The following is a 16,636-nucleotide window of genomic DNA, read 5'->3' on the forward strand; positions in this document are numbered from 1 at the left end:
GCTTTTCTCAGCATTTCTGCAAAGCAGACCCCAAGGACTCAGGTCAGGAACCCAGAAAATTAGGAATACAGTTGGTGACCATATGTGAAGAGGTCTATTTCAGTGATTTACCCAGCATCACAAAAGACATTTTTGGTGGAGACAGGAAAGAATCCAAATCTCCTGGGCAGCATTTAACTGCCTTAAACATGACACCATCCCTTCTCTTTCTGCAATCTGATGCCTCATTTACTACGTACCTTCCCACTTTTGCTACAGACTAGGCAGGGGCCCTACAGGCAACAGTCTCATTCACTATACAACCCTCACTCACCCTAAAATAGATCTGCTCATACACACTGAATGATGAATGGGTCCTGTGGACAAAATAATATGTGATCATGTAATTAAAGATTGTATCATAATGCATACGCACAACAGGTTAGGGGAGGCGAGTTAAGGTTGCACAGGTGACCTAACTTTTGAGTGCTTGCCTTTAAAAGACTATTATTGGCATTACAATGTAGTTTTTTGTTTTTAAATATATTGTGTAGGTTAGGGACAGGAAAGGTGAAGGCAGAAGAGGATGAATAGGCTCAAGAGAATAGAAGATGGAGGCACTGACAGTGAAGAAAGGAAAATAACGAGACAGAGGGACAAAAGGAAGAAAGAAGAGGACTTTGGTTGGTTGGGCAAGAGAAGCTGGCTGTGAAGGAACTGTCATGGGGAGAGGCAGAAGGTGATTGGCTCTTTGCCCCAAACCAGCAGACAGTGGTGTAATGTTATTGACAACGTAAAATAGGGATTCAGGTTGTTGTGAAAATTAGAAATTGTCAGCAAAATTGGGATTATAGAAGAAAAATGTGTTTTTGCAGGAAAAGAATTCCAATTAGCTGCATAATTCCTAAAATGGGAATTGCAAATGCCATTTTTTTAAATTTATCCAAAAAACTGGAGACAGCTTCTTCACAGTACTAGCTAGTTAATAATGCTTTCACCCCTCAGCTCACAGAGGGGCGAGAACTTCATTCTCCAATTGCCTGTGAGGAATGCCTTTGCTGAGTAAAAGCTAGCAATATGGGATTATACTGTATGTATGTTTTTAAAGTAGTCTTCCCCTTCCCCACAGGTCACAGTACTAAAATACGACAAAAAAAAACAAAACAGGTTTATATTAACAAAAAAAAGCACATCCATTAAAAAGTCACTCTTGCTGAAGATCATTTAGAAGGTGGGGAGGAGAAATCACAGTAATTGAAGACACTACCATAATTCTTTCTGCCCATTGACAATTTTGCATTTTGGCTTAGATATCTTTATAACATTCTATATTTAATATTCATGCTGCATAATCTGACAGATCAGTGTTCTTTCAGTTAAAGCAAACTAAAAATAAAAAACCGAAAAGACCAGGTGCAGTCATAATAAACCCCTGCTCTACTGGTGTTCTTCAGGGCAAATGTGTAAAGGGGGAATTTGCATTTGATTGGGAACTGAAGGTTTTATCCTCAAGAACACACACACGGCAAATTTTAAAACTGAAATGTTTGAATGTGCCCCATTGCTAAAGAGATAGCAGTGGACACTGCCTCCCATGGGTTTGCCTCCAAGCTCTGGAACAGTTCTGGGGGGAGCTGTAATCACTGTGAGCAACTGTTCCATTGCCTGCTTTCTAGTTGGGCTGTGAAAGGACAAAGATAGCAGAATAAGAGCTCTAACAGTTGTATCTGAACTAGGGTAAACCATAGCAAAGGGTGGCTTCCCTTCCCACAGCCACTTAGGACAGCTCTGAATGGGGTGGGGAAAAGATGATGAGAACCAATCAACAAACTGTGGCTCCCTGATTTTCTGCCCTTTCCCTTTTCAGAGTAATCTGGGAGCTGCTCTAATGTGCAGCAGCTGGCTGTGGTCATTAAAAACACTAACTACTAATCTTTATGCTTGCTCGGATTCATAGCAACCATGTTGGAGAGCTGTAGCATACAGAAGACTGACTCAAGGAACCGATAGTTAAGCAATTGTTTTTATTCCACCTGTTCAGTCACAGGTGTTGAGTTTGAAGCATGCACAAATGTTTATTAATAGCTTTGTTTCTTTTTGGGAGTGAACCAATTAAGGCGGGGGTAGCTATGCCCCACTTGGGGGAGATGGGGAGGGATAGCTCAGTGGTTTGAGCATTGGCCTGCTAAACCCAGAGTTCTGAGTTCAATCGTTGAGGGGGCCATTTAGGGATCTGGGGCAAAATCAGTACTTGGTCCTGCTAGTGAAGGCAGGGGGCTGGACTCGATGACCTTTCAAGGTCCCTTCCACTTCTAGGAGATAGGATATCTCCATTAATTTATTTATAGATCGAATAGTATATCAATTATGAGAATTATCGAGAACATTAGCATATTTTCTGAGAAGCACAAGACACTATTAGAGACCTCAGGAAAGTTCAGTGCCCCTTCAGAGTTTACCCACAAAAGTGTTTTGGAAACATGAGCATGTCAGAGGTGGGTTTTGAATACCTAGAGGCTTTCTGTATTTACAAAACACTTATCAAATACGTGTATTTACCTGTGTAGATGTCTGAATTCCAATACTTGTTATGACAACCATTACAACCTGTACAAGGTAAATCAGTGGAGACTTTCCAACATAAAAAACAGAAGAGCCAAATATTCATACTATCACCACATCAAGGGCATACTCTATAACATTTCAAGGTCATTGCGTTCCCTGAATTCTGACAACAGAAATTCCAATTAATCAGTTTCAAATAAATTATCCTAACCTTAAAGCATGAGATTCAACCCTAAATCAAGAAACATCCCAGAAGTCTTGTACATTTAACTCTCAGATCTATGAAACCTTCTGTTTAAGTACACATGGAATTCTGGATGGAAAAGACCCAAATATGAGATGATCTTTTTTGGAACTTAAGAAGGCAAGGAAGAATTTTTTAAAAGTAATAATTGGCTCAGCTGGACACCAGATTATGCTGCTGACCAGTTGTTTCAGCAACACTTCCCAAAAATCTTGCCAATTCCCACTGTCTCCTGAGTGGTTCAGGGATTTATATCCAGAAAGATATGTTTTCTGTTACAATTTTCTTATTCTTATGGCAGTTATAACCCATTCAAAAATTTGATGTACAAAATTAACAATTCAGAGTTTCTCTCTACTTTAGTCTGATTTTGTTCCATTTGGGCCTATTAATTTTTAAATTCTGGTATAGGTGTATCTTGAATTAGAATTCACAATTGCTATTTAGGCATGAGTTTAAGTAAGTTGAAGTTTCTCTTTCCTCGTGGAATTACTATTATTTGAGGTTTGGGGTGTCTCTAGTTAGAAAGGACATAAATATCTGGGTGAAAAGTAAATCTGAATCACTGCATGTACCAACCTACATGGAACTTGGAAGAAGAAACACAAGTTGCAGGACAGAAGAGTTTGGAGGAGGCACCAGGAAGTCAGTCTGTGTGTACATGGCTTGAATGCTAGCTGCAGTTGCAGAACCTTGGTAAATAGCTCTCTGAATGAAAAGCCAGTTTAAAAAAAGTGTAGCATTTTCTTGCATTACCACCAAGCGTCTGGTACATGCTCAAGATCTTCAGCCTTGCTCCAAGTCATCCCACCTGCATTTCAGTAGTAGGCCCTTTCAGCTCACCCACTGAGTTACTCAGTTCACAGTTCTGAGTAACCCAATGATGCAGGTGTAACCATCCTGAACCCCACCTTTCTATATGCATTCTGTCTTGGAAGCCTGCTCAATCCAAGGTTCTGTAGCTGAAGATTGCTTATTGTTTCACTTATTTGGGATGTCTTCATGGTTCCTTTTCAGTGTTGGTACACAACAAAAAAAAAAAACCCACAAACCAAAAACACCTTCTGTAGTACAGCTCTAAAATATTAATTATTATGATAGATAGAAATGCAACCTCAGTAGAAATCACTGTACTGAATTTACATAATATATAAATCCCCCACCATCACCACTAACCTGTCCTCACTCCATTATTCTGAATTTTTAACAACGTTAACCAGGATTTATAGGATATATTTATGCACAACATTGACTATTCCCCATTTCAGTGTCTGCAGCTAGGTTTCCCAAGATTCCTTATTAAGTCAGATAGCATACACAATCTCTGAGTGGTCTTTGGATAAACATATGCATAGGGAAAGATACATGTGGCTTTATATTTGTAGCATGTTTTGTGCATTGAAGTGAAATGTTTTTAGAAGTGTTGAAATAGTCATCAACGAGTCAAAGTCTGACCTCCAATCTCAGATGTCAATAGAGCAAATGAGGGTAGAATTTGTCCAAAGGAGTTTGTCCTGAAAGGAGCTGAAAGTCCTTAAGTTGTGCATTTCCTCCTCCTCACTCTTTAACCCCCCCTCCCCTCACATGCCCAAATCAAATTTGCCAAAATCTAGACTAATATTTCAGCTGCAAGTCTGTTGTATTAATGTAAAAGGGGGGAGAGGGGGAAACACATCATGAAAGCTACAAACACATTATTATATGACTTGCAAAATAGTTTCCAAAGTTTTTGGAAGATTTTAAACCAGACCTTTCAAAGTTGTTTTTCAAAGCATGTGAACTGCCTGAACCCCTAAGTGATTCATAAAAGGTCAGAGAGTTTCTGGAAAGAGAATCACTTAAACATCAGATACAACTCCTGTCTTAAATGTGACTTTGGCAAACAAGTTAAAAGGACGCACTTTCTCCACCATAAGGAATTAACACTGTGAAGTTTTACACAGTTCAGCTTTGCAGAATGAAGCGAATAGATGTAAAAGCCTCCTCATTCATTCTAAATCAATACTGGTGTCAGTGGATCTGTTGATGTAGAGGGTGATTTTTTAATTTTAGTGCTTTCAACAGTTTAATGACATATGTAGAGCCAAATCATTTGCTCTGTTCCTAGCCAGGTATTGAGATAAGTGGCAAATCTCCAACTGCACAGTTCTCAGGGGCATTTCAGTTCAGAACGCCTTCCTAGCACGCTCGAGTGCTGAAGTGATTTTCTGCAACAGTTCTATCCATTCAAATATTTGATCCATATTAGTGAAAAATGTATTTTCCCAGAGCAACCGAGTCATATAATGAACCTAAATGAGGTCTCAAATTAGTTCCTCCGAGGTTACATAAAAGAGTCATGGTTCTGTCCACTTCAAAATACAGGGAAATTTGCCTGGAAGTATGACCCAAAGTGGTCCACTACAAATCAGTTGTCTAACAGATGGCCTTTCACTAAAGATTGAACAAAGCTGAGCTAGAATGTCCTAGAGAGAAACGTACTGGTGGCAGTGGGGTACAATACAGAGTAATGCCTACGTCAGGGGTCGGCAACCTTTCAGAAGTGATGTGCCAAGTCTTCATTTGTTCACTCTAATTTAAGGTTTCGGGTGCCAGTAACACATTTTAACGTTTTTAGAAGGTCTCTTTCTATAAGTCTATAATATGCAACTAAACTATTGTTGTATGTAAAGTAAATAAGGTTTTTAAAATGTTTAAGAAGCTTCATTTAAAATTAAATTAAAATGCAGAGCCCCCCAGACCAGTGGCCAGGACCCAGGCAGTGTGAGTGCCACTGAAAATCAGCTTGCATGCCGCCTTTGGCACATGTGCCATAGGTTGCCTACCCCTGGCCTACATGATGCCACAGCATATTAATATTAAAGGCGTAAGTAGTTTGCACAGTTTTTGTACTAAAAGCTTAAAGTAAAAGTTAAATAAAAAGAAAAAAAACTCAGTCTATACTACAGAACATTTATTTAACCTCAATTTGTCTAAATGCAACAGTGGAGAAATTCTGTGTAAATGCTTGATATGCTTAGTCAGCTACTGATTTTAACATTTCTAGATGCTATTGCTCTATAACAAGCTTATTTAATTCACTTAGACATTCCATTGCTTCTCAGTTAGCCAGCTGGTTGCTGCCGGTACCTTCTATAAAGTACTGAACTAACTTGACTAAGTCTCCGTCAGATTTAAGAGATGCAGAATGAACAAGTAAATCATATATGGGGATTCTTTAAAGAGCTCACTAAGAGAGGAGTCGACTATAGCAGGGGTTCTCAACCTTTTTCTTTCTGAGCCCTCCCTTGCCCTCAACATGCTATAAAAATTCCACAGCCCGTCTGTGCCACAACAACTGTTTTTCTGCATATAAAACACAGGGCCAGCGTTAGGTGATAGCAAGCAGGGCAACTGCTTGTGGCCCCAGGCCACAGGGGCTCTGTGAAGCTAAGTTGCTCAGGCTTCGGCTTCAGCCCCAGGTGCTAGGGCTTTGGCTTTCTGCCCTGGACCTGAGCAAGTCTTCTGTCAGCCCTGCTTGGCAGACCCCTGAAACCTGCTCATGGCCCCCAAAACCTGTGGGTCCCGGACCCCTGGTTGAGAACCAGGGAACTATAGGAAGTGGTTGTCTGCATATATTTCACTGCAAATAAACTTGAGCTTGATCCCCTACTACATCAGCATGCTAAAGACCTTCAGGCTCAGTTATCATTCCCCTAGCTGCTGTAGCTTTTATGCAGTCCATTTGTCTGAACATTTGCCTGCTGGGAGACGCACACTGAGTAATATAAGAATCTATTTGTGCCACTGCTATAGAAGCATCCCCTTCTTTAAGTACCTTTTTTTAGGGAGACCCCCCCAATCTATCTGAGCAATACAATGCATTTGAGCAGTCTCTCCGCGTTGCTCTAGACCTCACCTTGTAACTAAAGAATATTTATGTCTGCCTTAACCATTAGCTGTGAATAGGTTCCTGTCTCAGATAAGGCCCCTTAGGGCATATGTCTACTCTGCAATTAAAACCCACTGGCTGGCCTGTACCAGTTGACTCGGGCTTGCAGAGCCGGGGCTAAGGGGATGTTTAATGGCGGTGCAGACATTCTGGCTTGGTTAGGACCCTGCAAGGTTGGAGGGTCCCAGAGCCCTGGCTGCAGCCCGAGCCCAAACGTCCACACCACAATTAAACAACCCGTTTGCCCGAGCCCCGCAAGCCCAAGTCAACTGGCGTGGGCCAAACATGGATGTCTAATTGCAGTGTAGACATACCTTAGACTGACCAAGCTCGCCTATGCTTAATCTAACAAATGGAGTAAATCCTTCATAAAAAGACCCAGGGTTTGAATCTCCACTCTGGAGCAGGGATTTGAGCTCAGATTTTACCCATCCTTGGTAAGCATCCTAACCACCAGGCTATTGTGGGGTGGGTTGCTCTCAATCTCTCTTATTTGAGATGTTACACTTTGTACAGATACTTATATATATTCATTATGCACATGCGAGAAAGAGAGAAAAGAATGACTCCAAAGCCTGGCGATTCGGCCACTCAGCGGGAAGGAAGGAAATGTGGATTCAAATTCTTTCTTTTAATGTACCATGGTTTGCTGGCCTGAAATTGAGTTTTCCAATCTGTTTGCAAATTTTTAACGTTTTTGAAACCAAACCAAACATTTTCCTTAACGAATCGCCCACCTCTATTTGATACCCAAGTAAAGTACAATAAAGTGCACTGCACTGAATGTGGCAACAAGAAGTATATGTTCTTGTTGGGGCAAAATACTGGCAACCCTTCTTCTTGTCATTTAATAAAAAAAGTGAAATTGTCTCTGGAATTTAAGAGGAAAATGGGAAAACTATTTAATTTTTACATTAGTTGCCACTTAAGGGTTTCTCAATTTAGCTAGACTTTGTTTAGAACCCTGATGTTCATTTACTTTACAATCTGGTTTTGTACTATGGTACACAAAAAGAAACATTAAAATTGTTCACATTCAACGACACAAGTCTTTGCAAGGCCTTGGGTATAGGTTAGCAATCAGATGCTAGAGCCCAACCACCTCAAAGAGCTTACCAAACCCAAATGTCAGAACCTGTCTCTCACGATTTAAACTAGTCTCTATAAACAGGAGCACAGAAAAATCCAAGGGCCATCCCTGACAGTGTTTCAGGAAAATATTTTAATAGTTAAACCTGAAGCAATTTTGAACCATTGAGGCCATCTTTAGGTTTTCCATCCCTTAAAATTATTTGCAGTTAAGAGACTACGAAGTTTTAACTACAAACTTCCCTGAAGAAAAAGTAGATGAAGGAAAAAAAAAATATTTATAAAGCCCTACTCAGAACACCTGATCAACACATCACATAGCAACTTTGCCTATTAAGCCATATTCTAACATCTGAAAATAGCATGTGTAGAATATATATATATTCGACACATACACACATGCTATTTTCAGATGTTAGAATATGGCTTAATAGGCAAAGTTGCTATGTGATGTGTTGATCAGGTGTTCTGAGTAGGGCTTTATAAATATATATATTTTTCCCTTCATCTACTTTTTCTTCAGGGAAGTTTGTAGTTAAAACTTCGTAGTCTCTTAACTGCAAATAATTTTAAGGGATGGAAAATATAGAATAAACTATATGCAAAGATAGGGCATACTATAGATATATATATATATGCCAGCAGTGTGTACGGGAAAAAATACATACAGTAATTAAATTAAAAATCCATTATATAAGAGATCAAAGACTGAATAAATCTGCATTTCTAATAAAACAGCTCTGTTTGATGAAGCGGGGAGAAGAGATCATCATGTGCAAGATACTCAGTGTAATGGCAGTGGGGGGACTGACAATCAGGGAGTCTGTTATGGTTCCTTGAGTCTCTTCCCAGTCTGAGGCCAGAGCAGCTTAATGGGTGTTCTAATGTGCACCAGTGGACAACCAGCATCAGCTGGCAACTGTCCTCCAGGTAAAGATGGCCAAAGAGTAGTATGCTCTGTACGCTCTCCTCTCATCCCTCTTCACATGCTTCCCATGTCGAGATCATGGGGCAAGGAGGCATAGGTATTCAAGGCTTGCTGGTGCTCCCTAGCAGAGACAACAAGGCCAGATTTCATTCCCTTTGTGCTGCCAGCAGGGTGCAAAAGCAGAGAATCTTTGTCCTGTATTTTTAGCAATGAAATACTATCAGATGGAGACAGGAGAAGAACAACAATGCTTTAGACCTACAGTACTATGTTCCATCTCCAAAGATGACAGAAAGGTAAACACTATCATCAAAGAGAGCATGGTTATAGTCAGGTCACAAAGATTCACAGAGCAGAGTTGTGTTCTCTCTGTATGACACATCACTGTCAGAATGATGTATCAAATTTGTGACACTGTGACAAGAACAGAAGTTTATCACAAATATGTAAATCCATCACTTAATCTGTCATTTTTATTCCTTTTCCTTTTTTCACTCTTTGCTAAGCAACTATGCTATATGGGCATCGGAGGGTTCTAAAACCCTCATCTGAACAGCAAGTAGTCAGAGCACTTATGTGAACAGGACACTTCAGAAGATAAAACAAATAAATATGTAAAAATGGGCTTTTTCGTAAAGCCATTTGATTTGTGTATCTAGTGGGTGCATGTCACCACACCCAGGAGATCAGCCTGTTCGAATCTTGAGAATATGAAAAGTTATTAAAATATACAACAAGATCTAGCTCTACAAAACGGATGGAACTATGAACCTGTGACCAGAAACACCTTGAGTTAGTCAATGCCTAGCCAGCAGGCAGAGTGGCTTTAAACTTCATCACACCAATCAGCCAAATTGTTGTGCCTAGAAAAATATACTCCTAATCCAGTCTATTTTAAAAAGTTATCCACATTAAAGGTCCGAAAATCCACCCACTGACTTCCATGAGTTCAGGATCAAAATCTAAAAGAGCTCTCCCATGCCACCGAAAAGACCAAAGCTTTCCTCTAAGTGAACGGAAGTCAAGAAGATTATCCTTCAAGAAACAGGATGGAAGATTATTTCTTCTCTTCTATCATTTTATAGACCACAATTATCATCTAGCATGGTATAACCTCTTCCCCGCTATGACACTGCACTCCATGTTCTTCATAGTGATATTAGGAAACAATTATGCATAATTATGATGCATTTTGTACAAAATGAGCATAGAAGGGGTCATTGGAAAAGTTATGATTTGCTGAATATGATTATCTTATTTGTATGCATGTATCATTTTTGTATCTGAAGTTATGAATACACCGCTACCTTGATATAATGCGACCCGATATAACATGAATTCGGTTATAACGCGGTAAAGCAGTGCTCCAGGGGGGCTGAGCTGCGCATTCCGGCAGATCAAAGCAAGTTCGATATAACGTGGTTTCACCTATAACACGGTAAGACTTTTTGGCTCCCGAGGACAGCATTATATCGGGGTAGAGGTGTATTGACTATGTATCTGTATTTCAAATGTAGTTACACCTGGGCGACACCCACTAGGCAAGATGCTTCTGATCTAGATAGCGGACTGTGAAGGGCCTGTTCAAGGAAGTGGGCCATTAGGGAAAACAATAGGCCTTAGGAGAAGCTTATCCCTCACCTGGTGAGCCTTCCTGAGAATGCTCCAGACAGCCTGTAATGACTGACATGACTCAGCAAGATATGCAAGAGCATGTGACCAGGCCGCTCCGTCTGGGAACCAAGTTTTTTGTTTGTTCTTTTTGTTTTTTTTGGGGGGGGGGAAGAGAGAGAGAGAGAGAGAGAGAGAAGACTCCCGCCATATGCTAAAGCTATGTAAAGCAGGGAGCGACATTATCTGTTGTTCTTCACTCCCAATACAAGGAAACTCCTCAAAACACTTAAGTAACAAAGACTGAACTGGGGGAAGTGCTGGACTCAGGCTAAAAATCCTTTTAGCCTATGTATGAAAACCTGGAGATCCCAAGCTGCAAAGCAAGTGCAGCTAATGCCTTGAGAATCTGCAAGCCTGCTTGTATCATCAGTCAGGATGAGAGATTGTCAATTCAAATCCTATCTTTCTAGTATGTTAAGCTTAGTTTGCGTTTTTGTTTATTTACTAGGTAATCTGCTTTGTTCTGTTTGCTATCACTTAAATTCTATCTTTTTGTAGTTAATGAACTTATTTTATGTTTTAATCTAAACCAGTAAGTTTGGAGTGAAGTGCTTGGAAATCTTAGCTCAAGGGGCAGGAGCTGTTGCATTTCCTCTCCACATTAAGGGGAGGCGAACTGCATAATAAATTCATACTGGTTGGGGTTTTGACCATAGCCTGCATGTAACTGCAGCTGGGTGTACCCCTACCTGTGTGAATGCTGGTGGAAGTGTAGGACTGGGAGCAGGTCTGTAGCTTGTCACAGCAGCACAGTGAGAGAGGGAGCTCAGGCTCAGTGGTACCTCAGTTCCAGGTGGTACCCCAGGTGGAACCCATCACACCTGCTACTTATCCATTTTGTACCTTCTCTTTCTTTCTGCCTCCTCCTTTCTTCCTACTTGTGGACATCCTCCCCGTCCTTTCTATCTTCTGATACTCAGTTGAGTAACCCACAAAATAGCTACAATGGAACAGAAGTTAATGGGAAGGAGTTTTATCAGGTTGGATAGTTTTACAGAGGGTATTTTCTAACAGCAACCAGGGGTCCTCTGTCCAGCACTCTCCATTTACAATATGAGAAGGGGTTAAGAAGAAAAGTTAAATAAAAAGAAAGTTTGGAAAAAGTTGAGATATTATAATGGAACATAACGGACTTTAACGCGATAGACACTGAGCTTTTGCTTATCTACATGACATCCCCAGCATGTGAAACAAGTTGTATGTTTGCACTGAATTCGTATTTATTCAGTTTCCAAAAATAAAAAGAAGAAAGCCAAGTTGTTATAGCACACTGTCAAAAAGAACTCTTTCCAGGTTTCAAATTAATGGCTACAAAACTTTTGATCCTTTAATCTTCCTCCTTTTAAGGCACTAGAAAGTCTCATTTGATTTTTAGCTGCAATATGCTTGTAAGGGTTCTGCTCATAAGTTTTTCTCCCGAATGAGAGTGCTATGTATGTGTTAAAAGATAATCTTAAACAGGGTCAAGTTCTTTAATTATGATTTTACAGCAGCTCACATATCAAATATAAGGCTAATGAGCAGAGAATTACTTTTGGTGGAGACAATTTAGTCTATCCCATTAGAAGCTAAAAGGAGAAACACAAATCTAAAGGGATATGTCTCTCCCAGAACTATTGAGAGGGCGCGCGTGCACATTTTCTATTAAATTTTTCTTTACAAGAAATAGCCAATACTCTAATTCACAACGTAAAGTTCCAGGACCAGCAAACTTTTATCCAGCTAGCTATTTCAGTCACACACACTATGAATTTATATTTATGGTTCAGGGCCAGATTGCACCCCAGATTGTACACCGTGTGAACCAGTAAGAAGAAAGTGCCCCTTACCACCTTGAGAGGCCTGTCTGTTCCAACCCTCACAGTACAGGAGTGAAGCAGGCTCTAAAGAGCAGCTGCATCTACTCTCTAAACCCCCACACATGCTTGTCCCCCACAGTGCCCAAGCAGCAGAGCTGTGCCAGCATGTCAGTAGATGTTTGCTAAACTGGATATAGGGCTTATTCTGCTCCTGGAGCTGCAAAGAAACCTGGAAGTAGGCTTTGATTCGCAAGCCAATCTCTCTTGCACTGCCACTGGAGAAGCCTACATCATCATACTGTCCCTTGTTCTGGATAGTTTGTTAATTCATGATCAAGCCTCAAAATCAGAGCTAAAGAAGAATATTAAAATTCATTTTCAGAAAGGGTAACTCATCTTTTGCTGTAATCTGTCAAGAAGGTAAGAAAAGGAGCTCACTTACAAAATCATTTAAATTTCAATATCTTAAAAATATTAACTTCAAGTAAACCAGAACTTTACAATGAAAATGCATTAAAAGCTTTCTGGATATTTTCCCAGGCTGCCCATTTCACTGAAATAAAAAAATGACTTTTGCAAGACAGATTTCCAGACATTCTCTATGCCAGAAGACCAAGAATAAGTTAGAGAGACAGTTAATTTGTACTACAGAATTCAAACAAGGTCTTAGGACCTGGGTTGATATTTTGACAACCCACAGCCACACGCTGCCATCTGTGGAATAGAAGTTAATGGGTAGGAGTTTTATCAGGTTGGATAGTTTTACAGAGGGTATTTTCTAACAGCAACCAGGGGTCCTCTGTCCAGCACTCTCCATTTATAATACGAGAAGGGGTTAAGAAGAAAGTTAAATAAAAAGAAAGAGTTTGGAAAAAGTTGAGATATTATAATGCATACGTTTGATAACACTTACGATCAAGTCCATTGATGTATCTCATTGTAATTTCACAGTGCCCCCAAACTGCACTGACTACAGGGTAAAGTTTTTTCCCTTTCAGTCCTCGGAAGGCCACTCCAAGATACTGTCCATCTACAATGAAGCTAAGCGTTCCTTCATCCATATCCAAAACTACCAATAAGGAGTCTGGGAGTACAAAAGACTCATCTGGTTCCAAAAAAACAGGATACGTCACCCCAGGCTGGTTTTTACAATTGTGATAAAGTTTGTTACGTCCCAGATCCCAGCCCCATGATTCACTATTGCTACCAACCAATGATGTATATCCTACAGAATGTAATGGAGCTTCTGCTGTTGATACACCCACCACAGCATGTGTTCCTCGTTGCCTAGTGGGCCAGTGAATTTGCCAGACATGTAGGCCTCTTGTGTAGCCAACTTTGCCCCGGATGCAATCTGTGCTTTGGGCAACTGGGTGCCTATGAAAAGTTAGTTTGTCATCCTCTTTTACAAATATATTTAAAGATCGATCTTCATTGTTCCAAGCATGTTTATACTGGACCTCCAGTTGGGAAGGGGGCATATCCAGCAGCATGTCCAGTCGAGCAGGCTTGCAAAAATCTGGTCCCCTCAGCTCTCGTTTAACAGGTCTATAAGGGGGCTCCCTCACATCCACAGACTTTATGCTCCCTGAGATTTTCTGGCCCATTTCTTGGCTGCAGATTCAGAAAGGAGAAAGAAAGGTTGACTTTGGCCCAATGTTACCTCATGAAAGCACTTGCACGCTGAGCCAGGGACTCGACAAGCAGACTGGATTTATTTCTCCCGTTTGGAGCCCTTTAGCAGCAATGGTTTCAGAGAAAAAACACTCCTGAAAGAAAACCAAGAATTTTCAGTTAATTAAAGAAAGCCATTTTGTCCTCTCAAACATTTTTGAAAACTTCTTTTGATCCCAGCTAGGTTATTTTAAACAACAAGTACTAACATTTCTCTGCTTTTTGTTCTCTGTCCTGCAGTACTAACCAGACTGCCAGCAGGATATTCTGAGCCCACCAGCATACAGAATACAGACAGTAATTTCCTCCAATTCATAATAGGATACAGACATTCTCCACCTTCTGCCCTTCCACCCATTTAGTCTAGCCAGGGCCATAGTGTCTTGTACAAGGCATATATTATTCCCCCGCAAGAGGCATTAACATTATATTCAGCTGCATAATGATTTTTATTTACTCTTCTCATTTCATTTTCTCACAACTAGGTCCTATGTCAGAGCCCCCTTTTCTTTCTAACTGTTCCTGTCTTTATATGCCCTTATAATCCAAGGCTTTATCTTGTAACAGCAACAAACAGTGCTAATAACAAACAGCTGTGAAACTTGACTGCTTACCTTTAACATACCCTGCCCCTTAAATAAAAAGAGCATGAAACTGTCAAGCTTTATTTTCACTGAGTTTGGCAGGAGAAGAAAGAGGGAAGGAGAATAGGAGGATATAAATGCAGTAATGGAGTTCTCCAAGCTATTGAAACTATAGCATTGCAATTTCAGCTCTTTGCCAGCCACCCCCAATGGGGATATCTGGCTCAGAATGCAAGCTCTTGTGCTATATGTGTGGAACCCACATGTTGCACACTGCAGCATTTCATTATTTTTTAGCACAAATAAAGGATGAGAAACACTGGGAAGTACACATGGATTTTAGTATTCTATGCACAGGACAGGGTAACTGAGCTGGAAGAGTCCAAATATATTTAGAAGAGGGTGTTGAGGTTAATGGACATGCTCAGTAGCTGTTTCTGAAGCAGTATAGCTCATTGTGGGCAAGAAGACTGCCAGGTCACACCACTCTGGAAACATGAGCCAATAAGAGCACAAAGATGAGAAGGTTTATAAATATAGGAGTGGAAGGCAGCCAATGAATTGGCTAATTGATGCAGTGCCAATAGATGTGTCTACTGTGAGGGCTGAGTCCCAAAGAGCTGTACCACTTTGTATACAGACTTGAGATTTCTGTTTTACCAACAGCTGTGGACCAGTCAACCAATAACCCAGGGACTGGAATATTGTGGAGATCCTGAGTGTTGGTGTTTGCTGACAGGAGGGAGGGAAGGAGACTGATTTTCTCCCTTTTCTAGCAGATGAAAATGGAACCAGTGTAATTTCTGTTGCTGCTGGTTCTGAACGGAGGCCAACAGAAGTTTTTTTTTGTTTTTTTTTTAAATCCAGTTATTTCCCTCACTTATTAGAGCAGTCAATCTGTAACATTCCCGATAGTAGAAATATTTCACTTACAAGTGTATTTTCAAAGATATACCAAACCACTTCCTACAGCACCTAACCGCTCATTGCTGTGCTGCCACTCATCTGTAAACTTTCTGTAATTAGTGAATAAAATAAAGAACTCTCGTGGCTAATGAAAATATGCTGGGAAAAAGCTTCCTTTTTTCTTTCTTGTATGGAGCTCTGTATTTTTCAATGAATGCAATAAAGACTGACACCATACAAAATGTCAACTCCATTGCTAGAGAGCTTACTCGCGGAGCCAAAGGAAACCAAAAAATGACCACAAAGATTTGTGGAACCTGCAAATACTGAAGTGCAAGACCATAAAGAGGAGTTGGGAAAATTAAAAACTACCTTTCCAGACAGCAGGCCAAATTCAGATACATGCACACTTCAACTTTTATGTGAATTGAGCATGCTTGAGAGAGGGCAGAAGTTGGGCCAGTGAGAATGTTTTTATACTTCAATATGTACTAATGGACTCGAGGGAGATAAAATATTGACAGTAAAAATATGGAATATTAGTATTAAAGAGCAAATATTATCAGTTAAGTGTTTTCCTGGGAGATCTGTTAAGCAGACCAATTCTGCTTAAGTTGTTTATAAAATGTGCCTTGTTACAAGAACTTAAAAGATGTATGCAATCTGAAATAAGGAGGAGAATATCAAAAGACAAAGGGCAGTTAGTAACCCGATTGACTTTTCTATGGGAGACGGGCACCTAAGTCCCAGATTTGAAAGTCTCCCCCACAAAACAGGACTATTGTAATTTTTCTGTGGGTATGATGAGAGGGGGGAATTTCTCACCAGTGCAGTGTATATACCATGCTGCTGCTTGCACTCCCCAAAGCAAAGGGGCAGGGTTTTACCTGCTAGTGCTAGCAATGGAAATCCCAGAGGTGACGTACCTGGGTAGACCATGGCCATACCTCCCTCCAATGCACCAAGAATTATATCATACCAATATCAAGCATCGTTATACCAGCATCACTACCTATACTAGAAATTGTAAAAATTTACCTGTTTCAGTTTCAAACCAATATAATTAAAGGGGTACAATTATTACGTAATGCAAGTTTAGTATTTACTTAGTTTTGTGCAAAACTAACAAGAGTAACATTGGGCTAAAACAATGTTTTTTGTAACCTCATACTGATACTAAATAATTTGATCTTACCCTGTCGCATTTTACCATTTGGTTAAAAAGGACACAGGATTGAACCATGTTACAGTCTTGCGTTACTG

The 16,636-nt window shown here is 40.2% G+C and overlaps 1 protein-coding gene across 1 annotated transcript in view; it reads right to left on the reverse strand.

Moving 5' to 3' along the window:
* The window catches only part of SPSB4 (splA/ryanodine receptor domain and SOCS box containing 4), a 161,949-nt gene that overhangs the window by 98,255 nt on the left and 47,058 nt on the right, over positions 1-16,636 (reverse strand). Inside the window, exon 2 of the mRNA XM_034782307.1 lies at positions 13,123-13,978. Coding sequence (XP_034638198.1) covers positions 13,123-13,816 — 694 coding nt within the window. The 5' untranslated portion in view covers positions 13,817-13,978. The remainder of the gene's footprint in view (positions 1-13,122; positions 13,979-16,636) is intronic.

The sequence above is a fragment of the Trachemys scripta genome, chromosome 9 (genome assembly GCF_013100865.1).
Source record: "Trachemys scripta elegans isolate TJP31775 chromosome 9, CAS_Tse_1.0, whole genome shotgun sequence".
NCBI classification, from domain to species: Eukaryota; Metazoa; Chordata; order Testudines; family Emydidae; genus Trachemys; species Trachemys scripta.